The sequence below is a fragment of the Muntiacus reevesi genome, chromosome X (assembly GCF_963930625.1).
Source record: "Muntiacus reevesi chromosome X, mMunRee1.1, whole genome shotgun sequence".
NCBI lineage: Eukaryota > Metazoa > Chordata > Mammalia > Artiodactyla > Cervidae > Muntiacus > Muntiacus reevesi.
The window spans coordinates 16,611,200-16,635,055 of NC_089271.1; the positions used below are offsets into that span (position 1 = coordinate 16,611,200).

A 23,856-nucleotide genomic window follows, 5' to 3' on the forward strand; every position below is an offset into this window, starting at 1 on the left:
TTTGGCCAATCATTTTGATTTGTCTGGTTCTGAGTCTGTATTTGGCATATCTCACAATCCTCTCATGTGTGCATGCTCATCTCTTAGCCAAGATGGACTCTGGTGAAGAGGCTTATGGGAAGTTGACATCACTTACTGTGAGGTGATGTCCCCTCCCTTTTCTTCGACCTCCAAGGAGCCTTTCTGCCCATGTGTAGTCAGGGAGGTCTCCTTGACTTTGAGGATTAGGAATATGTGATCTTTTATCACTTATCTGGGTAGGGCCCAACCTCCTCCTCCATCCCGCTTTTACGTAGTTTCTGTCCATTGCAGAGAAACTATTCAGCCTGGGGCATGTCTGTCTCCTGCCTCATACCTACACCTCCTGTCTTAAAATTATTTGTGGATGGCCCGTGTCCCTCATTACACTATGAACCTGGTAGGGTTCATAAATGTATTCATTTTTGTATCTGCCTCATAGCTGAAACTTGCTCAGTAAGTGTCTGTTAGGTAAAGGATGGATGGGTTGCGTTTTCTCACTGGGGTCTCTGTTTTTTGAGTTTTGCCCATGGACAGCTAAAAGTGAAGTCCAATGCTTCTGGCGTTGCTTTAGGAAGACCCTTGGCAGTCATAGTCAGCCCATGGGGACTTTAATGTCTGCAGACCCAAAGGCACTACAAGGGCAGCTCTGAAGTTTTTTAAAAAATTTATTTTTAAATTAGTGTACAGTAAAACCGACTTGTACAGTTCTGTGAATTTTAACACTTGGGTAGGTTAGTGTCACCTCCACCATAATTAGGATACAGAACATCGCCTCCAAAACTCCTTGCTCTTCCTTTGTAGTCACATTCTCCCTCACCCCATAAACCTTGGCAGCCATTAATCAGCTCTCCATTACTACAGTTTTGTCCTTTTGAGAATGTCATATAAGTGTACTCAACGTTTTAAGCCTGACTTCTTTCAGCATAATGCCTTTGCGATTCATCCAGGTTGTCTTTATCAGTAGTTTGTTCCTTTTTATTGGTAAGTAATATTCCATTGCATTGCTGTCCTGCAGTTTGTATATCTGTTCACCCACTGAAGGACATTCGGGCTGTTTTAAGTATTTGACCATATGAACCTGAGTACAGATTTCTGTATGAATATAAGCTTTCATTCCTTTAGAGTAAATATCCAGGGGGTTGCTATGTCATATGGCAAGTACATGTTCAACTGTATGAAAGACTATCAAACTAGTTTTCATAGTGGCTGCACTATTTTGTATTCCCACCAGCAAAGTATAAGAGTTCTAGTTGCTCCATATTCTAGCCAGTACTAGGTATTATTAGAGTTTTAAAAAAATCTAATAGGTGTGCAGTGTTAGCTCACTGTGCTTTTGATATGAATTTATGCTTCCTTGAATCCAGGCTGAGGAAATTGTAGGGAAAAAAATGGTTAACTCACCATCAGTGTGGCAGTACTTCAAACTCTTATCTTCTCAGTATGCCTTCTGCTGTTTACTTTCCAGAGTCTTTGTGGTACATATTTATTGCTGTATAAAAAATAACAAAAACCTAGAGGCTTAAAATGCACAGTTATGATCTCACAGCTTTTGTGGGTCATGAATCCAGGTGCAGTTTACGTGGGCCCTCTATTTCAGGGTCTCTCACAAGCTGCTGCAGTCAGGGTGTCAGTTGAGCTGCAGTCATCTTAAGGCTTTACTGGGGGAGGATCTGCTTCCAAGCTCACATGGTTGTTGGCAAGATTCAGTTTCTTGAGGTCTGTTTGACTGAGGGCCTCAGTTCCATGCTGGCTTTTGGCCCATGACTTCCCTCAGTCCTGTGCCATGGGGGCCTCTCCAGTATAGCAGATTATTTCATCTAAAACACATGAGTTGTGAAGGCAATAGAGAGAGTCTGCTTACAGGACAGAAAGTCACAATCTTTCATAACTTAGTCACAGAAGTAACAGCCCAACATATTTGCCATATTCTGTTGAGTAGAAGTCAGTCACTAGATCAGGCCTTACACTGAAAGGGGGAGGAGATTACACAAAATCATGAACACCAGGAGGCAGGGATCATTGGGGGCCATCTTGAAATTTACCAGTCTTCAAATAGCTGGTCCACGGATTCTGTCCAGGTTTTATAGCTTAATTCTATGGGAGAGATAGGGTAGAGTGTCCTTACTCTGTCTTACTCTTTCATTTGATTTATGAACATGCAAGGTTAATTTAAGGAGTTTTGTTTCTTGAGTCAAGCCATCTCGGACAAAGCTAGGGTTCGATTGTTGTTGTTCAGTCACCCAGTCATGTCTGACTCTTTGTGACCCTGTGGACTGCAGCACGCCAGGCCTCCCTGCCGGGGTCCAGCCTCGGCAGGATCCAGGGGGTACCCTCAGGATGAACGGCGTCGGCGAGAGAGAGAGAGAGACGTGAGACTAGCCTTGATGGGGCCAAGTCCGTGTTTTATTTTTTGACAACTCGTTTTATACCCTTTTACAGAACGTTTTCAAGGTACAAGATGCTTACTGATGATTACACAGGATTAGCATTACATCATTTTGTTTTTTAGGAAAAGCAGGATTTTTTTGCTTTCTAAATTCTATAGCAATTGTTAGCATATTATCTTTGAGGCTCTTAACATTCTATGCAGATCAGGTGATTGTAAACCTATTTTCCGTTTTTATGGTGACCTTAACTGAAAGGTAACAGGGTCATAGAGAAGTAATACAGAGTAGAATTATATTCTTGTTAATACAAAAATTAATCTTTCTGCAAAAGTTGTCAGTTGCGTTTATCTAAGAAGTTTACCCCATACAGACTCTGCGGCTTCAGTGAGGCAGTTTCTACCTAGTACTCCTGGCTGACAATTAACAACCATCTCAATGTTACTACACTAGGGCTAAGTTTTTATTTCCCTAGATCTTCAACTATATTAACAATGGTTTTTTTTTTTTTCTTTTTTTTTTTTTTTAACAATGGTTTTTATAACACAACCTTAGCACATCAAAGGCAAAAGTACAGCAAGCAAAACACAGCAAGTAAAACATAGCAAGCAAATCACAACCCAATAACCACCTATAGAATAATTTTCTTATGTTTTCCAATAGGACTCCTTTACCCCTTAAAAGGGCTCTATATCTATTAGGGCTTTTATATAATCAGGTTCTTTATGTTATTTTATGATTAGGATATTATAAGCAATCATGTATATTAGTACCAAGCGCATAAATGCATTTGGCTAACAAAACTACCAGCAAAGGAGTTTGAATTAAAACACTCCTTTCACCCTAAATAATTTCATAAAATACCACCACCTGGGAAACTTATTGATTAAAATTCTAAATTGATTCTTATTTGGGAAGAGATCGGGGAAGGCCTTCCTGCCTGTGTCAGAGAAATTAGGGAGTAGTCCATTGAGGCAGGCATCAGAAAGACAGATATCATCTTTAAGGTGAGAGCCGGGGGCAGCTTTCCGAAATCCCTGAAAACCTGATCTGCCTTGCCTATCAGGCTTTCTCCTCATGACCTTGTCATGGGTGGGATCTCGTGAGCTGGCCTTTTCAAAAAACCCCTGATAACCTGATTCGCCCTTGTTAGGGGCAGGGTCTCGTGAGCTGACCTTTTCGAAATCCCTGATAACCTGATTCGCCCTTGTTCGGAAGGTTTTTCTCCCCTATGGCCTTTCCAAGGGTGGGGTCCCGTGTGTTGGCTCCCGGCACCTCCCTGTCCCTCATGATCTCCCGAAGTTTGCCCAAGTTCATGTCCATTGCATTGGTGATGCCATCCAGCCATCTTATCCTGGTGGCTCAGGGTTAGATTACCAGTGGTTAAATTCTAATATCTACTAATATGCTGTTTATTAAGTGACAACCATGGAAAGCTCAATTTTTGTACCCAAGATGGAGCCTTTTCAATGATGAATTTATAAACTTATACACATGACAGCTATTTCAGCCTGTCATTGTGGCTGCTGACCAGGTGACCCCAGTAGACAGATGTGGCCGGCACTGGCCTTTATGAATTTATTTCACCTGATAGTGACTTATAACCCATCTTTGATTTATTTTAATAACTTTCTAATGACTTGGCAAATCTGGCCTCTCTTTTCTCCTACTTAATGTGGCTTTTCAATACCCAGAAATCATCCCTGGAAATAGGCTTGATCCTTTCTCTTTATTAAAATGTAAAACTACTTAGTATTCCTTCCCTCTCTTCAAAAGAAGCAGGCTCTTTAAATCAAGTTTCTTCAAATGTTTTTGATTATGAACTTCTCTCAGTGAAAGCTTTCTGAGAATGGACTTCTGATAATTATATTTATTTATATACAACTAATACTATTGAACTCATATTTTGTGTATATTACCAAAAATGTACATTATGAAAATAGAAAATTCAAAAAGAATTAGGAAATATGAGTTCTGTTACTTTGCTTTCTATTGTGCAACAGACCTTCTGGTTTTTGCTGTGGGGCAGGTACCTCAGTTTGGAGACTATTAGGTGCTAGGAAATCCCATGGACAGACTAAACAACAACAAGAGGTGCTCGGAAGTTGGGATTGGATGTGATTGCTTATCACTGGCCCTGAAATGGAGCAGGATCCTGTGGGGCTCTCTGGGGTATAAATCCTTTCTGCGTCCCCTGTTTCTTGTTTGTAGGAAACAGGCTTCATTCAGCCTCCTTGCTCTTCCCTGAGTTCCAAAGGCGAGGAGCTTCAAACAGTTGCTAATCAAGTGAGGGAATGCAGAAACTGGGGAGGAGCAGTCAAGAAACAATAATGCAGAGGGTCCTGGTTCCTCCTCAGGGGGTATACAGTATACAGATATCTCTGAGCTCTTCTGCAGGAACTTAGGCCCCACCCAGGTAGAAGATGGTAACTTCAGGCTGAGCACAAGCATCCTGGAACACCTCCCTGTTACTTCACCTCCAGCCAATCAGAAGAAAGTCTGAACATAGTGGAAGATAAGGAAGACTCTGACCCCTTCCCCAAATGATTCTCCCTTTAAACACTTTCATGGTTGAGCAGAGTCTTCAGAGTTGGTTTTTGGACACTAGTCCACCTTCTCCCCAGGTTGTTGGCCTCCTGAATAAAACAGCCTTTTTCGTGCTCGCTTCGGCAGCACATATACTAAAATTGGAACGATACAGAGAAGATTAGCATGGCCCCTGCGCAAGGATGACACGCAAATTCGTGAAGCATTCCATATTTTTAATCCTTGGATTCTTTTTCTAGGGATGTAATACGTACAAATAAAATGCCTTAGAGGAAAAAAAAAAAAACAGCCTTTTTCTTCCAACCACCACTCATCTCTTGAGCATTGGCTTTCGTGTGAGCTGCTGAGCCTTAGTTGGGACCAGCCCCAGCACTAGAGGGCTAGCTGAGAGTCGCCAGAGCTGGGAGGTCAGCCCAATCTGAGCTCCCCACCTTGGTGCTATCAGGTATTAAGGTATCAGGCGCCATGAGCGGGCAGACACTTAAGTTTAGTTGAAGTACTACTCACTCAGCACCAAGCAGAACTGCACACATCGTTTCTTCTCAATCTGTTCCCAAGTCCAGTTGTTTTGCCTGGATTCTAGCATATTTTCCTTGGCTGTGTCATGACCAATAATAGGAACTACTCATTAGAATGAGTTTTCCTTTATAGAAGTTGGCACTGTGGCCAGCTCCAGGAAGCTTGTGAAATAGTAGAGGTTTACCTGCAATGCCCAATTTCTCCCTTGTGAGAAAACCAGCCTTCTCTGTTCCTCTATGTCTTGCTATAGCTTGCTACTACCATAGACTAACCGAGTGTCCTGATTTGGGTTCCCTCAGAAGCTGACCCCAAGACAAGTGTTTGAGACCAGGTTTATTTGAAAGGTGAAGGGAAACTCAGTAGGGGAGTGGGGAAGTGAGAAAGAGAGACCACCAAGACAGCCAAGAAAGAGTCAGTGAATCCAGGCTCTAGAGGTAGTGCAGCCACCATTTTTCAGTCATAGCAGATGGACAGTTCTATCTGCTTATAAGTCTAATTGCAGCATTATAATTAGGAGCTCAGTTCTGATTTTTGTTTCACTGCTGCCATTGCACATCCTTGTTAGGTACATATCTACAGGAGTCATGTTTTTCTCCTTCACTCTTTTCTTCTGGTTAACTCCTAACTTCTGGCTGTGTAATCCTCCGGTCTTAGGGTATCACTTCTTCTAGAAAGCCTTGCTTCACCCTCCTCTCAGGAGTAGGGCTGTTTCTCTGTGCCCCCTGCCTGTCCTATTAGAGGTTTTGTCATACTGTATTGCTTTCATTTATTCATGTAATAAATATCTGTTATGTGCCTGATGTGTTTTAGGTTCCTGGTGCTTATATTCCAATAGCGGAGGTACTTTTATTTGTAGTTTTATTTTGATTTCTTATTTACCTGTGTGTTTGCCTCACCTAATCATATCCATTTTGTTCACCATTTATGTCCTTGTCCTTTCAACACAGTGCTGTCAAATAGAGGGAGAGCAATAAAAATGTGTTGAATTGCCTAGAAAAGCACAGTGCATCTTAGTTCAGAATGATTTGACATTTCTATGGCCTTTTCCAAGGAGGAAACTGAGCTCTCACCTTTCCATTGGCTATTTTCATATGACGCTGTGCCCATTGAGAGATAAATTGACCCACCTTGCCTGTTGGGGGTAGAAGTCTGTTATTGGGTGAGTTAACATTATTTTGCCCATTATATTTTCTTTTTTCAGGCTGGGAGAACACATCCCTGCCTAGCTGGAGGAAAGTAGGAGAGCATCTGTAGAGGCTGGCAGCTTCATTTTGCAAACACACAGGTGCTGATTGAAGCAGTATAGTGTAATTGATCTCGGATGGCCTTGGCCTGCCATGACTTGGAGTGGGGCTTGGGTTCCCAGCCAGAGATTGAGGCCAAGTAGCGGCACTGAGAGCACCAAATCCTAGCCAGTAGACCAGTGGTCAGTGACAAGGGCTTGGCCCTTCAGCTTTGGAGAAAAGAATTCCTACAAAGAAAGTAGTGAAACAAGTAAAGTATTTATTAACAGGAAAAAGAGTACAGTATGTGTGGATAAATACACGAGCGGACTCAGAGTCACTGAGTCGCACCCTCATGACAGTTTGAATTATTTTTATGGGACATTTCTTCCAGATTTCCTTTGGCCAGTCATTTTGATTTGCTTGGTTCACAGTCCATATTTGGTAAATCTCAGGATCCTCCCATGTGTGTGCAGGCATCTTTTAGATGGCAAGATGGATTCTACTGAAAAGGCGTCTGGGTAGAGCATTCCTTGGCATCACTCCTCTTTTGACTTTCCAAAAGCCTTTCTGCACATGTGTGGTCGGGGAGGTCTCCTCACTTTGAGAATGAGAAATATGTGGTCTGGGCAGGGCCCAGTCTTCTCCCTTAATTGTCCTGCTGTTCTTCTTATCTTGGAGTTTTAGTCCACAGGGAATGATTCTCAAATCATTTTACCCTGGGGCGGGAGGCCCATCTACCTCCTGCCACATAATGATTAAAAGTAGAGGTTCTAGAGTCAAAGTGCCTGAGTTCAAATCCCAGCTCTGCCACTCATTTGCTGTTGGACTTTGGGCTCCAGTTTCTAATGCATAAGTAAGAATAATAATAGTATATATCTCATAGAATAGTGTGTAGATTAAATAAAATTAACACCTTTAAAATCAACAAGTGCAAAAAACAAACAAACAAAAGAAAATCAACAAGTGCCTAAACATGGTAAGTGATCAATAAATGTTATTATCATCATTGTGATTTGTTCCCATACGTCAGTGCTGGTTCATTTAACAATTTGAGGCTGGCTACAGGACTCTGTGGTGCTCAAAGTAGCATTTCAGTGTTCTTCATACAGTGGAAAAATATGGTAAAGGTCTTCATTGTAAACAAACTCTAAATTTGAGACAAATCATGTAAAGTTCACAGCCAGTCCAATTTATGGTCCAGAGACTGGCTATTAAAACAAATCATATTAAAACACCTAAATCGTAAGTTCTTTCCTTCCTTTTTTTCTATGATTAAATATTCAGTGAGTACTCTAGGGGCAGAAAAATTTTCTCTTGCCCTTCTAGGTTCTTTGGCTAGTATAATAATTATATTAATATAAGACAGGTTCATAGGAGAAAAACAAATTTAATTCTGTATATACAGAAACCCTATAAACATATGAAGACTCAAAAGATAGGGAAGATCCCCTGGAGGAGGAAATAGCAACCCACTCCACTATTCTTGCTTGGGAAATCCCATGGACAGAGGAGCTGGCGGGCTACAGTGTAGGGGGTCACAAAGAGAACACGGCTGAGCGACTTAGCACAGGTGGACATACTCAGTTGGAGCTTCTATAACGTCCTGAGCTAAGGAAAGGGGTGGGAGTCTGGGAATACAGAGAAAAGGAAGGACATTTGCAGGAAGGCAGAGGAGAGATTTGGAAAACAAAGATTGCCCTGTTATGCAAATAAGTTTCTTAGGTAAAAAGGTATCTCTGGTAATAGTTCTCTTCCTGGTAGATGGCCCCTTTCCAGTGTAAATTTAGGCAGTTGAGGGGGAGGTAGAGAGCTTTTCCTGAATCTGCTGGATTTTTGATTGCCTTTAGCTCAAAATTATTCCTATGCCAAAATGGCATATTTTGGGTGGCAAAACCTGCTCCCCGTTCAAATGCTCTTATGCATTTGGAGGCAGAGATGCCAAGAGGAATGAAATGGATCCTTCTCCTTCAGGATTTCACATGTAAAAGGACAAATTACAGCACACTTTGGGAAGTTCTATAATTGGACACACACATGGCTTGGAGAGCCAGAAGACAGAATGACTAACTCCGCTTTGGTGATTTAGGAAAGGCTTCACACAGAGGAGGTGACATTTGAACAACTGTATCTAGACATAGGCATCATTTAATCACATGGCTTGAATAGGCATTTGGCTGGAAACCCAGCCGTATAGTGACATTGTCCATTATTTTGGGGGAGCCTGGGTAATTGTATTATCGTTTACAGTGCTTATGGCAGCCTTATCAGTTTCTAGTCTTGGAGCCTCTGCCATGGATACCTATATGGTTGGATTGCCTCATAATGAGACCTTCTGGTAATATTTAATAAGCTAACAGGAGTCCTGAAGCCCAGAACTGCCTTTTCAGTTATTTTTTAAAGTGACTCTATTAGATTAAATAGTAAGCTAGGTAACCACTTTACTGGATCTCCAGCGGCTCTCAATTGCAGAAAGGAATTGGCTAAAGAGCAACTTGGGTGGGGTTATGAAATACTTATGGCTGGAGACCTTTAAATCCTAGCTCAGGATGCTTAAGGCCAGTAAGCTCAAAAACGCATATGGTGTGTAACCAGCTGGGAAGAGTTTGGGAGGAATATTGCTGTTGGTGCAGCAGCAGGCAGCTTGAGTGAGACTTTAGGAGCAAGATCACTCACCCCTGAATTGCCTCCAAAGACAGCAGAACTGGGGCTGGTGGCATATAGTACTGACACTGGCACTTTAGTTTTTCAGTCATGTCTCCCTCCTCTTCCTTCTCAAACTCAGCAGAACCGCAGGTCAGCTTTCCACTTCCATTTTGGTGATGATGGGAGGTGAATCTCCCTCTCACAGATACATTTTTTTCCTTTTTTTTGACGGAGCAATGGGCTCATGTGACCACTGTGCAGAAAGCCAAACTCTGACAGCGGGTGTTTGTAACAAAATAAAGGTTTGTTGCAGGGCCAGGCAAGGAGAACGGGCAGTTCATGCTTCCAAAGACCCGAACTCCTTGATGACATTCAGGCAGGGGTTTTAAAGACTGTTGGGGCGAGGGTCACAGCATGCGTGATCTGCTTGTAGATCTTTCTTTGACTGGTTGCTGGTGAGGTGGCCGTGGGGTGTTTCAGGGATCTCCACCTTCTGATTCCAACCAGTGTGGGGTCTACATGCTTGTGGTCAGCATGGAGCCACCATCCTCCACTGGGTAAGGGATCTTAGTTCTGCAGAACAACTCTGAGATATGCGTCAGATTATCTGTATCCCTTTGGGAGGAACTAGGAGTCCTGTGACTCTGTTGTTCACATCATTAACTGCTTGCATCTGCTCTTTGAACTCAAGGAGGCTAGGAGACCAGGACCTTTTTCTACAAACAAGAAACAGGACATGGAGGGGCTTTTGTGCCTGGGAGGGCCCTGCACGGTCCTGCTCAGTTTCAGTTCTACCTTTTCTATGATACTCCTCAACTTCAGGGAAACAGATGCAGATTAAGAAAGGGAATAAAGTTTTGGATAGAGCGGTTAATCATAAACTCCACAGAGGAGCTTGGTTTTAGGAGGAGTCAGTTTCACGTTCTCCAACAAGCAGAGGAATAAAAATACGATAGACGTGAATTTGTAGTGCGGCACCCAAAGGCTACTCCCTTAAACCCGCGGATTTTCAAGTCCTAAGGAGGAATGTTTAGTGTTCCCACTTCCTTCTCTTAATTGTGCCCAGCTTACTATAATGTTTCCTGAAAATTATCCTCAGTTGACTTACAAGTCAGTTACTAAGTGCTTTTCTGCCCTTACTTACCAAAATTCATTCTGTATTTTGTACTGACCAGATTATTTATGCAAACAGTGGCTCGGTCTTGCCTATACGAAGCCTGGTCCCCTTGGAAGCAGTCATGTGACCAGAGCCCATTACTTGAGTGCTTCCCTTTATCTCTTTGCTGGGAACAGGGCAGGGTTGGGGCAGACAGCTGCAGCTTACAGGCCAGCGCAGCCTCTCCCAGATCTGCAGCTCTGGGCTCGTCTTCCAGGCTGAAGGGCAAAGCCTGTTTGAGTTATTTCTTTGTGTGTATGTGTATGGATTTGTTTTTTGATTAATCAAGAGCTCTCCCTGCACAGAGCTGTAGAGACTGAGATGTATGGGGAGTGTGTGTAGGGGGATGCTCCAGAGAGAACTGAAATTGTACCTCTTTTCTTTCAGATCACTACATCCCTCAGAGAAGTTTTTTCCTGATTTTGTTTCTCTTGAAGTGCCTGGGGTGAGGATAAACCTCTACATTGGCCAAGCAGAAGAAACAGGTAATATATTTGTTTGTTCTTAGGTATTTTGGGCAAGCAGAAGCCTACATTATAAACATACGTTGTATAGCAATGGAATGGGAACTGTGCACTCCTTGACGTTTATTTTATTGCTTTGCATTTTCTCAGAATGATTTTTCTCGAAGATGGTGATTGCAAATCAGTTGTCATTGTCTTAAAAAGATGTATAGGTGACTTTGCATTCTGAAGCAGTGTAGCCTATTTCAAATGAACTCAATATTTGGGAAAACTCTGTGGTCACTTGGGTGAGAGCTGAAAAATGAGGGAAGGGATACTTTGAGAAACTCTTCCAGACCCTTCATAGGCACTGCCCCCTGCACAACTGAAGATTCAGAAATTTTCCTTGCCCTCTTGTTGTTGCACAGGACCACAGGATTTGCATCTGTCTGTAAAAAAGGGACACGGAATCCCTTGCAATGTTCAAGATTTCTTTTTGGTGATTTCATGCTTCTGTAGATCAAATTGGATCCTGAAACCAAAGCACAGCTAACTTTTTGGTGGACAGACATTTTTTTTTTAAGCATTAAATAGAATGGGTCTTCAGTCCTGCACTGCTCAGCTGTGCCATGGAGTCTCATATTTAATTTCTCAGTCTCAGTTTTTTCATCTTTAATACAGAGTGATGATACTCCTTGAAAGTTGCTGTGACGATTAACTGGAATAATAGAAATATAAAGTATCCACTGTGCTGGGTAAATAGTCCCTTAATAAATAGTAGTGATTTTAACTGTTATTGTTACTGGTAAAGCATTTTTTCTTTACCAGTAATAATAAAAAAGCTCTCTTGGGGGAAAAGAGTCGATTTCTTTGTGAGTCTACAGTTATCCCAGAACCAGTAGACACCCACAGGATTTAGTCTCTGGGAGGTCCCTGGACAGTGCATTCTGAAGAAAGAGAGAAGAGCAAACAGGTTTTGTTTCAACACTTTGACCACAATGGGTGCCACTCATGCATGGCTCTTCTTAACCCCTCAGCTAAGAAGAATTGCTCTGTTCCAGTTGTGTTTGTCCATCATCGATCTTCTCATTAGTCTTTAGTACAAGTCTGTAAGGTAAGTGTTTTTATCCCTATTTTCTTATGAGAAAACTGAGGTGCAGAGGAATTACTGACTAGCTGAGAAGAATTTAAACTCTGGTTTGTCTGACTTCTAAACCCCAGTCTCCATTGGGCCAGCATTAGCAGTTATGAATGATAGGTGTTCTTGAAATACTCTACCTCAAGAGGGTCCCCTGCTTGGCTGTTTGGGAAAGAGTGAACACTAGCTTTTTCTTAGAGATTCATGTTAGAGATACACATTGATATTCAGAAGGTTCTTGGAAGTCCTGCAGTGAAGAAACCTGTTGAATGCTGCTTCTCCTGAACTTATTTGATAGTGGGGCTTTTTTTTTTTTTGGTCTAATTTCGAGAATCATAAACCACACAGGATTCTCCCACAAATGTTCTTTGGAAAACCTGGCACTTGGCCTAGCTGCCTTCTAATTACAGTCCTGTGTGGGAGAACAGCGCACACCCTCGGGTAGCTTCTGGTGGTCAGTATGGTTTCCTCGTTTTTCTTCCCCTTTCACGGACCCAGGCATAATCATCAGCTCAGTCTTACAGATTTCCCCTTATTCATTGAAGACCCCAGACAGGAGCACATGCTTACAGGGTTATACTGGAAGGGTGGTGGTGGAAGAGGCCCTTCTAGAGCAGTCTGCCAGGGACTTCTCTACCCCCTCTACGCCCCTTCGTCATCTTTAGTCCACAGACCTCAGGCTGTAGAACCTGTGTTTCAGCGGATGCCAAAAAGCATGCTGCAGCAGAGTGAGCCTCAAGAGGTGTCTGTGCTCTGTGCTCCTGCCTCATGCTCTGAGAGGGGAGAATTAAACAATTAGACATACTTACCTCCCACACTGGGGACTGGAGTTTGTTGCCAGTTGATGACTGTGGGTTCTGAATTTGGGGTTCTTGGGGCCAGAGCTAGAGTACAGATTTCTCACAGAAGTCAGCATCTCTAGGAAAAGCTGAGTTTCTTGCATGGGAAGCCATGCAGTTCACATCTAGATTGTCAGAGGTGGAGCAGAATCAAGGTCATGGTGGCTGAGGAAGGTGTGGGCATTCAGTAGAGATACACTTAGAAAGAAAATCAAGAATAAGTAAGAACAACTCAGGGAGGCTGGGCTAGTACTTGAAGGGTGCTTGGAGGCCAAGGTTGGATTGGCTCCAAGGGCCATCTTTTGTTCTTTCCTTGTATTTTTACATTGGGAAATGAATAGTGATTAAGATGAAAGGATCTGAACAATGTCAAACAGTCTCCACCCTCCAGTTCTCCCCGCTCCCTCTACTCCTCCCCCACCCCCCACAGTAGAAACCTTTTAGCAGAAACCTAGGAAGACTTTTCCTTTGGCAGATTATGAGTGAATGCCAATGATGAGTCACTTTTATGTTTATGCTTTAGAATCATCCTTGGTGTGTACTGGAAGGGGCAGCAGCACTGAGCAAGTTTCAAGCTGTTTTTTGCCAAGATCCACCTTTTTGGTGGTTTCTTATCACCGACCGTGGCATCCTCAGGTCTTGGTGAAGGCTGCAGAGACCCCCAGCCTCTTGAGCCAGAGAACCCCTTTCAGGCCCTAGGGCATCATTTCTTCAGACTCCTTTAGCACACTAAGTACTTATCTCATGCTGACAGAGGGCAGGGAATGGAAGGAGCTTAGATTGTCCCACATAATGGAAAATTCCCAGATCATTTTTATCAGCTTTATACCACCCAGGGTTGTCTTCAAAGGCACTTACACTGCTTTCAAACATGTATGATTGCAGTCTAGGTCGGGTAGTGTGTGGGAGTAGTGAGTGGCACCTGGCCATAACCAGCTCTTGTTTTGGTGAGAAATAAAATGGGATGACTCTTTTTTGTTTTGTTTTACCTGTTATCTGAGGAAATTAAATTATTACCAATTAATAATATAAAAATTCTAATAGCAAATTATTTTTTCTAAATAACCCCAAATTCTCAAACAATTATCATTTGCTTCTGTCATGATTTAAAATTTTTCTTTAAAAATGAATATATAAGTACTACCCATTTTCTGGTTTAATAAAAGACTTTTGTGTAATTAAATAGCATGTATTTGTGCATGAAATGATGGACTAATAATTACTTTCAGCATTCATTTTTTAAAGGGGCCTGGATTACAAATATTTATTCCCTTATTCATTCATTCATTCACTTGGCATTTTTCAAACACCTGCTATGTGAAAGGCACTGTGTAGGTGCCAGAGATTTCAAGGAGTATTTAAAAAGAAAGGTATCCATGGAGCTTACAGTCTAGCAGAAATATACTCAAGTTTGATGCTTTTTAGTTCTTAGTGAATCTTTTATATGAACTTTTGTTTGTTGTGTAATGAGTTGACTGAGGAGTGGCTGAGAACCAAATACCTTTAGAGAGAGAAATTTTTTTCCTGGGGAAAAAATTGAGTTTGAAGTATATCACTTCCTGTCATTGCATCAGTGTTGCCTACTCAGTGTCTAACTCTGTGTATTCATAAAACGGGGTAGAAAAAAGTAGTATAAAAATGGAAGCAGAGCCCAAGGGAGATATGCAGAGCAGTGTTTCTCAGACTGAGATATGGGGAGTGCTTGTGTCAAAGTCCCATGAAGGGTACATTTTTAATTGCAAATTCCTAGGCCCCCTTGGACTGCTTGAATCCAAGTATTGGCAGTAAAGCCTGGGAGTGTGCCTTTTAAAATAATCTCCCCTGGTAAGTTTTGCAGTACTCATGTAGGAGAGCATGGATCTAGGCACATAGAGAAACTCACTAGGACCAAATGTCCTACTTCAAAGGTTGAGGGAAAACCCAGCAGACATGCTCTCATAGGCACTGCAGATAACCTTTGAGAAATGTCTGAGGATGGAGAGAACAGAGGCAATGGATAAATAGTGCTTCAGTTTCAAAAACAAGAGAAGAGTAGATCCCAGAAGCCACTGCCTTATAAGCCTGACATGACCTCTGGAAAAATTCTGTTCCAAACAGATGGAGTCAGAGCATTTAGAGGAAAATATAATCACTAGGCATCATTGTGGGTTTGCTGGAACATTGTTTCCAGTAGAGAACAAGCTCTGCTGCACATTAGAATTACCTGGGGAGCTTTTAATACTCTTGATGCCCAAACTGCACTCAATACCAGTGAGATCAGAATCTCTGGGGATGGGGCCCAGGCATCACTATTCTTCAAATCCCCAGAGACTCTTAATTTGGTGAGGTGGCCTCTGAGCATTGAGAGTTTTAAAAGTTTCCCAGGTAATGCTAATATGCAACAGAGTTTGACAACCAGTTTGTCTATGTAATGTTAGGTAAGTATCTTGGTTTTCTTGCACTGTGTGTAAATTCTGGGTAATTTTAAAAGTCTCTGCGACCTTTAAAGCGGCTGCCCAGGTGGTGCTAGTGGTAAAGAACTCGTCTGCCAATGCTGAAGACATAGGAGATGCAGGTTCAATCCCTGGGTGGGGAAGATGCCCTGGAGGGTAGCATGGTTACCCGCTCCAGTGTTCTTGCCTGGAGAATCCCATGGACAAAGGGCCTGGAGGACTACAGTCCATGGTGTTGCAAAGAGTCAGACATGACTGAAGTGACTTAGTATGCACACATGCACCACTTTTAAATGTCTATGATTCTGTTACTAAATAAAAATAATGGCAAAGTGTTTTCCTTTCTTTCTTCCTCCCTCCCTCCTTTCTTCTTCCTTCCTCTCCTCCTCTTCTTTATCTTCTGCTGTTGCTGGCTAGCCTGGAATATGTGTGTGTATTTGTGTTTGTGTGTGTTGCTCAGTTATGTCTGACTCTTGCGACCCCATGGACTGTAACCCGCCAGGCTTCACTGTCCATGTATTTCCCAGGCAAGAATACTGGAGTGGGTTGCCATTCCCTTCTCCGGAGGGTCTTCCCGATCCAGGTCAAAGCCAGGTCTGCACTGCAGGCAGATAAGTTCTTTACCATCTGAACCATGAGGGAAACCCAGCCTGGAATGTAAGGTGTCAAATTATATATCTTAATTTCATTAAATTATTTAGCGAGATTTCCCAGTACATCTTATAGATAAATAAGTGGATACTTAGGATGGGTAAATTTGCCACCTAACTAAATGAATATGCTGGGAGAGTGTGACTGTAATGGGTCTTTACTAACCCTGGAGATTGGTCTGGAGTGGAATGCCACAAGGGTTTTCTGCCCTTGAAGCTGACCCTATTAACATTTTTTATTCATGATGTAGATAAGAGAGATGTAAGAAATGCCTATCGAATTTGAAAATAACCCAAAGTTTAAGAGAGTTAATTAATTCCATAACCCATAGTTTAGGAGGGTTAATTAATTCCATAATAGAATCAAGCCTAGCTCTGATCAGAATATCTGTTTATTAAGGTTATAGTTGTTTTAAAAATATTTCCATAATTCAGATATTTTGCTCATTTCTTTCTGCCCCTTTCTTTCATTGATTCACATTTTGAAGCTTTTAGTGTAGTACTAAAAGAAAAATAGGCAGGCTTGGCAGAGTCCCAAGTCAGTTGTTCTCTTTGTTACTATCAAGAAATGCAAATAGATTAGCTCAGCTGGTTTGGAGCATCATGAAATAAAGGAAGCATCATCCCACAAGTCATGAGGTGGGGTTACTACAGAAAGGAATTTAGTTGAAAACTCCCATGGGGTGATTGTGAAAGATCCAATATAGCAGTCTCAGCTAACCCATCAAAAGGCCTGGTGAGTATGAGGGCAGACTTTGGAGGGGTCTCAGAAATGCCTGGAGAGCTTGTTTGAAAAGGGCATTTTTCTAGGGAGGCCTTCAGCCTCTGTTTTTTTTAAGCAAGTATGCCAACTGATTCTGAGAAACAGTGTCAGAGAACTCATTCTCGACTAAAAAAGATGCATGGCATGAGAGTTGTGAGCTAAGTTTTATTTGGGGCAAAATGAGGACTGCAGCCCAGGAGACAGCACCTCAGATAGCTCTGAGAGACTGCTCCGAAGCAGTGGGGCAAGGTCTATATATAAGATTTTGGTGAATGGGGGGTTTAATGCAATCCAACACTTATTTTACAAAAGGTTTTCTGCTAGTCATGAGCTGATGTCATCATAAGGGGATTTAGTGCTTTTCTGGGCTTTTCTAGATATGAAGAGATGCAAGGATTGGGATCCTGAAATCAGTTCCTGAAAATATCTGACTACCTAGAGGCCTGTTCCACTAGTTTCCCTGGAGCACAGAGTGCCTCACTCTCCACCCTGAACTCCCTTCAGGGTGTGTTGAAGGTCTACAGCCGCAGCAGCACAGGATTCAGTCCCCACAGAAGTGGACTGCAAATGCCCTTGACAAGTGCCAATTTGTAGTTGACATCATTTTGATTTGAATTTTGGCATAATTGTATAAATAGGTTGTCTCATAGTCATTTTCCAATTTGTGTATTTAAAAGCCTAGATAGATATATTAATAACTATTTTGAGCTTAAAACCAAAGCTATTAATTTGTGTCAGATCCTTCATATTGCATTACCTATATTTCAACTATAAAATTGTTTGCTCTTAAATTTCCATTTTTCTTTCCATTTTAATGCTTTACTTTATAGAGTATTGATCTGACCTAGACATGGGCAAGATATAATTTATGTGTTGCAGAAAAGCAGCCTATATCTGCTGTGTTGCTGCTGCTGTGTTTTGGAAAATAAATCAGGATTAGATTATGTCTGATCACTTTCCACATCACATGATGAACAGCAGTTGAGGAGAAGCATAAAATGAATCCTGCTGAGTAGCCCTTAGATACCTTGTTGTTAACGGGTGCTTTCCTCCCTCCTTTGTGTGTCCTCATCAGGATCTGTGACCCAGGTGAATCAGTCAGGAGGGGCTCTTCACAGCGCAAAGGGAAGCACTTTTCACACTGTTTTAGAATGAGAAGTTGAATTCATGAACATACAAGATTTAGAAGACATGGGCTGTGGTACTTCATCTGCAACAAAAGACAAGAAATCTGGGAAAGGTGAGTGCCAGGAGTGTGCCTGTCTTCCTGAATGAAAAGGGAAGGGCGAGCTGGGTTCACCCTCTGCCCCTTTCTCAATTACTCACATGGTTCTCAAGCTGCCCAGAGAGATTTTGCACCAGACATTGTCACTTGAACTGAAGGTTAAATATTGGTATAATGTTGGAAACTACCTTTAGGAAGATGTAACTCTGAATTTATAATGTGTCATAAAGTATTATCTGAGAGATATTTTATGTTTGATTGATTTCAGTTGAAAATGTACCAATATAAAATCTCAATTTAAAACTCAGTGGCAGGGAGCAAGAAAGCCTCTCTGTAAATTTGTATCTGTTTATTCAGTACACTTATAAATAGCTCTGTCCATACCTACGTGACATTTGGTAGCATCATAGAATTTTTATTAGATTTTATAACTCAATGATCAGATTATTATTTATAGCTGTTCAGTACAGAATTTCATGGGAAAAAAAAAGAACTTCATGAGATTTGCTTCATGTTTTTAGAATGTTCTAGGTAGAATTTGAGAAATGCTAGATCATCTGCTTCCCAATAAGTGTGTTGTTTCTAAATAGATGATGTGCCCCCCCCCACTACCCCCCATGTAATTAGAGGCTTCTGTATTTCCTTTGTTTACTTTGTACTGAGGTTCTTTCTCATAGATACTAGAGTCTAGTTGAGACTCACTTGAATGTTTCTTTAATAGACATAGTCTCCACATGCAAATTAAACGCAAAACAAACAGGCTAGGATGATTGTGTGAATAACTTGCTCTTAAACTCCTTTCCTGTGTTATGTTGGTTATATTAATAGATAATTTTCCCAGTTTCTATTCCACATCTTTGTTTTAGCAGTTCACTCAGGCTTAACATGCAGAGTTTAGGATACAGAGTATTCTATCCTAATTAGTGTGGGATGTTTTCCTTTGGAAATCAAATGCTGGTCTCCCTCCCAGCTGACTTAACGCCAGTGAGTTAGCAAATTAATCCTTGACAGCAGAGCAACAGAGATGCACTTAAGTCTTTGAAATCTGTAAGCATGTCATGAAATAAATTTTTCAAGAGCTCCAACTGAACTAATTCCATGGTAGTAATTTATTATGAGAGTAGAGATTACCCAGAATTTTAAAAATGTAGCCAGATTTCTTAGGTTAAAAAAAAAAAACCAAGCCCAACATGTAAATGTAGATTCTTTTTCTGAAATGCATTTCAACTTTTAAAATGTTGCATGTAGATGAAAAAGTTAATTTTGAATTTTCGATGACTGTTTCTTGTAAATAATTTATTTAGATGAAATTCATGTAAGACAAAATTAACCATCTGAGCAATTCAGTGGCATGTACACAAAGTTGTGTAACCACCACTTTCATCTAGTTCTCAAACTTTTCCATCACTGCAAAGTAAAATCTCTTATTTATTAATCAGTTTCTCCATATTTTCCTCTTCTTCCAGACCTTGGCAATTGCCAGTCTGTATTCTTTTTCTATGAATTTACCTGTTCTGGACATGTCATGTAAATAGAATCATGGATGATATGACCTTTTTCTCTGGCTTCCTTTACTTGGCATAATGTTTTTGAGGTTCATCCATGTTGTAGCATTCATCAATATTTCATTCCTTTTTTTTTTCATTCCTTTTTAAGGCTGGATAATATTTAATCATGTTGTATGTATTACATTTTTTTTTGTATCACATTTTTTAGTCCATTCATTTGAGGGACATTGGGTTTTTTCCACCTTTTTAGCTATTGTGAATAGTGCTACTATGCACATGAGTGTATGTATACTTATTTGAGTCTGTGTTTTCAGTTCTTTTGGCTATATACCTAGTAGTGAAGTTTCAGGGTCATTTGGCAATTTTGTGGTTAACTTTTTGAGGAAATGACAAACTGTTTTCCTGGATCACTTTTTAATAATAGCAGCTTTATTGGGATATAATTCACATACTACACAATTCAGCAGTTTAAAGTGTAAAATTCAGTGACTTTTTTGGTATATTGATAGAACTGTACAAACCATCACCGCAATCAATTTTGGAACATTTTCATCCCCCTGCTCCCCAAACCAGTAGCAGTTACTCTCCTACGTTATACCTCCCTAGCCCTAGGCAGTCACAAATCTACTTCTGTCTATAGATTTGGGCTGTTCTGGACATTTCATATAAATGTAATCAGACAATATGGGGTCTTTCATGTCTGACTTCTTTTATTCAGCATAGTGTTTCAAAGTTTATCCATGTCATGTCATGAATCAGAACTTCATTCCTTTGTATTGCTGAATAATATTCCATTGTATGAATATGTAACCTTGTATTCATCCATTCATCAATTAATGGGTATTTGGATTGTTTCTACTTTTTTACTATAGTGAGCAATGCTACTATGAACATTCATTACAAGTTATTACGTAAATACATGTTTTCAGTTCTCTTGGTTATAGACCTTTGAGTAGAATTGGTGGGTCATATGGTAGCTCAATGTTTAACATTCTGAGAAACTTCTAAACTTGTTTTCCCAAGTGGCTACACCATTTTGTATCCCCATCAGTAATGTATGAGTGTTCTTATTTCTCTATATCCTCAGCCACACTTGTTATTGTCTTTCCTTTTGATTATAACCATCCTAGTGGGTATGGAGTGGTATCTCATTAGGGTTTTTATTTGCACACCCCTAATGACTAAAGATGCTGAGCATCTTTTCATGTGTTTATTAGCCATTTTATAGATCTTCTTTGGAGAAATGTCCAGATCATTTGCTGATTTTTAAATTATTTTTTGTAAGACTTTAAAAATATATTCTAGCTACAAGTTCCTTATCAAATGTGTGATTTGCAAATATTTTTACCCATTCAGTGGGTTGTCTTCTCATTTTCTTGATAATGTTCTTTGAAGCACAAAAGTTTTAATTTTGATGAAGTCCAGTTTATTTTTTCTTTGGTTACTTGTGCTTTTGAGTCAAATCCAAGATTATTTGTACTTTTGTTTTCATCTAAAAATTTAAAAAAATTATTTATTTATTGGCTCTACTGGGTCTTCTTTACTGTGTGCTGGCTTTCTCTAGTTGCATTGAGCAGGGGCTACTCTCTAGTTGTGGTTTGTGGGCTTCTCGTTGCAGTGACTTCTCTTGTTGCAGAGCACAGGCTCTGCGTGCATGGGCTTCAGTAATTGTGGCTCCAGGGTTCTAGAGCCCAGGCTTGGTAGTTGTGGTGCACGGGTTGAGTTGCCTTGTGGTGCACGGGATCCTCCTGGACCAGGGATCGAACCTATGTCCCCTGCGTTGGCAGGTGGATTCTTAACTATTGGATTGCCAAGGATGCCCAAGAATTTTGTATTTTTAGCTCTTCCATTTAGTTATTGATCAATTTTCATATATGGTATGAGTTAGGGATACAAATTTATCCTTTGGACGTGAAGAGTTGTCCCAACACCATTTGTTGAAAAGACTCTTCTTTCACCATTGAATGATCTTGGCACTCTTGCCAAAAGTCAGTTGACCATAAATGTCAGGGTTTTATTTCTGGACTCTCAATTCTATTCCATTGATTTATATGTCCAATCTTATGTCCTGGCTGGACCATCCAATATGTCCAGCCAATACCACACCATCTTGATTACTGTAGAGTTTGTAGAAAGTTTTGAAATTGGAGGTGTGAATCCTTCAACTTTGTTTCTCTTTTTCAAGATTGTTTTGGTTTTCTGGGCCCCTTGCATTTCCATTTGAATTTTAGAATCAGTTTCTTGAAAGAAACCAGCTGGAATGTTGGTGTGGATTATGTTGAATCTGTAGATCAATTTGGGAAGTATTCTTAAACAGTTAAATCATCTGATTCATGAACACGGAGTATCTTTCCACTTATTTAGGTCTTTAACTTCTTTCAACGATGTTTTGTAGTATTCAGAGTTTAAGTTTCACTTAACCCAGGTATTTATTCTGTTTGATGCCATTGTAAATGAAATTACTTTCTTAATTTCATTTTTGGGTTGTTCATTGCAAGTGTATGGTCTTTGAATGTTGATTGATCTTATATCCTGAGACTTTGCCAAGCTCATTTATTAGCTCTAGTAGATTTTTACTGGATTTCTTAGGATTTTCTATTTATAAATCATGTCATCTGCAAATAAAGGTAGTTTTGCTTCTTCCTTTCTATTCTTTGCCTTTGATTTCACTTTCTTGCTTGACTGTCCTGGGTACAATCTCTGTTACTGTTAAATAGAAATGTAAGAATAGGGTTCCTTGTCTTGTTCTCGATCTTAGGGGGAAAGCATTCAGTCTTTCACCTTTAAGTGTGATATTAGCTGTGACCTTTCTTTTTTTATGGATGCTCTTTATCAGGTTGAGGAAGTTCATTCCTAATCCTAGTTTATTGATTTTTTTAAATTAAAAAATGGCATTTAATTTTGTCTAATGCCTTATCTGCATGTATTGAGATGATCATGTTTTGTTTTTTATTCTGTGTTATTGAGTACATTAATTGAATTTCAGATATTGAACTAACTTTGTATTCCTGACATAAATCCCACTTGATCATGGTATATAATCTTTTTTATATGTTACTGGATTCAGTTTGCTAGTATTTTGTTTAGGATATCTGCTTTTATATTCAAAAGATATATTGGTTTCTATTTTCCTTTTTCTTTGATGTCTTTGTCTGAATTTGATATCAGAGTAGTACTAGTCTTATAGAATAAGTTGGAAAGTATTCCATCTCTTCTATAGTTTAAAAGAGTTTATGAAGAATTAAAATTAATTCTTAAAATGTTTGGTAGAATTTGTCAGTGAAGCCATCTGGTCATGGGCCTTTCTTTGTGGGTAGTTTTTTGATTACTTTTTCTACTCTTTACTTGTTATAGTAAAGTATATTGTCATATTTTCTATTTCTTCTTGAGTCATTTTCAGTAGTTTGTGTCCTTTGAAGAACTGGTTCATTTCATCTGAATGATTTCTTAGCACATACTTGTTCAGAGTATTCCCTTATTCTTTGTAGTCTTCCATTATCTTTTGTTGAATATATCAATCAATGTTTATTATAAATTCCATAGTAATCTGTGGAAACTGATAGTGTGTTTATTTATATTTATCATAAAAAGTTTTTCTCATTCAAAAATATTATAAGATCGAGAAAGCAACTGAAAATAATAATCATTCATCATTCTGCCACCCAGTTTTTTTTTATATAGGGTATATTTTTTATCATCCTAAATATTAATTTTTTTACAGCCTCGCTTTTGGCACTGAGACATTATTTTGTAAACATTTCCCAAATTGTTATGCTTTGTAAACATCATTTTAGCCATTGCTAAATGTTTCATTAGTGAATAGGTAATAATATAATTAATTATTCCTCAATATTTGACATTTAGGATTGAAGAATTTACATTGAAGAATTTCTTTATGTGAATATTTTTCCTTATTTTGTTTTATTTCCATATCTAGGTGATTTGACATGAAATTTCTGTGTCAAGGGATATGAATGTTTTGAAAGGTTTCTTGATAGAAAAGTTGTTTTTCCTTATTACTAACTGTATTACAAAGAGTATTGACAATATTCTACATATATTTTATTTAGTCCTTGCAATAAACCTGAGTAAACTGTTATCATTACTTTTTGCACTGAGGAAGAATCTTGTGCTCAGTGATTAGGTAAATACTTGTCAACGTTATCCCTGAGCTGGGATTTGAACCCAAGGAGTTCTGAATACAGTGTTTTTTGCCATTAAGCATTACACCCTTTCGTGATGCCTTCCAAAATTGCTATTCTTGGAAACTAGCTAAATGTATGCATGTAAAGTACCTTTTATTTACATAGTGCTTTTATAGTTGGACAACATCTTTCACATATATTTGATCTTTACAAGCTG

General features: G+C 39.9%; 1 protein-coding gene and 1 non-coding gene across 6 annotated transcripts in view; both read left to right on the forward strand.

Moving 5' to 3' along the window:
• Positions 1 to 23,856, forward strand: part of PPEF1 (protein phosphatase with EF-hand domain 1) — a 142,457-nt gene that overhangs the window by 22,183 nt on the left and 96,418 nt on the right. For all 5 annotated transcript variants that reach the window (XM_065915225.1, XM_065915229.1, XM_065915230.1 and 2 more), the window contains 3 exons: positions 10,884 to 10,981; positions 11,977 to 12,053; positions 17,837 to 18,001. In XM_065915225.1, the coding sequence (XP_065771297.1) occupies positions 17,929 to 18,001 (73 nt within the window). In that variant the 5' untranslated portion in view covers positions 10,884 to 10,981; positions 11,977 to 12,053; positions 17,837 to 17,928. The remainder of the gene's footprint in view (positions 1 to 10,883; positions 10,982 to 11,976; positions 12,054 to 17,836; positions 18,002 to 23,856) is intronic.
• LOC136154824 (U6 spliceosomal RNA) lies at positions 5,063 to 5,169 on the forward strand. The gene has a single exon (XR_010660534.1). It is a non-coding gene; the product is annotated as a U6 spliceosomal RNA (small nuclear RNA).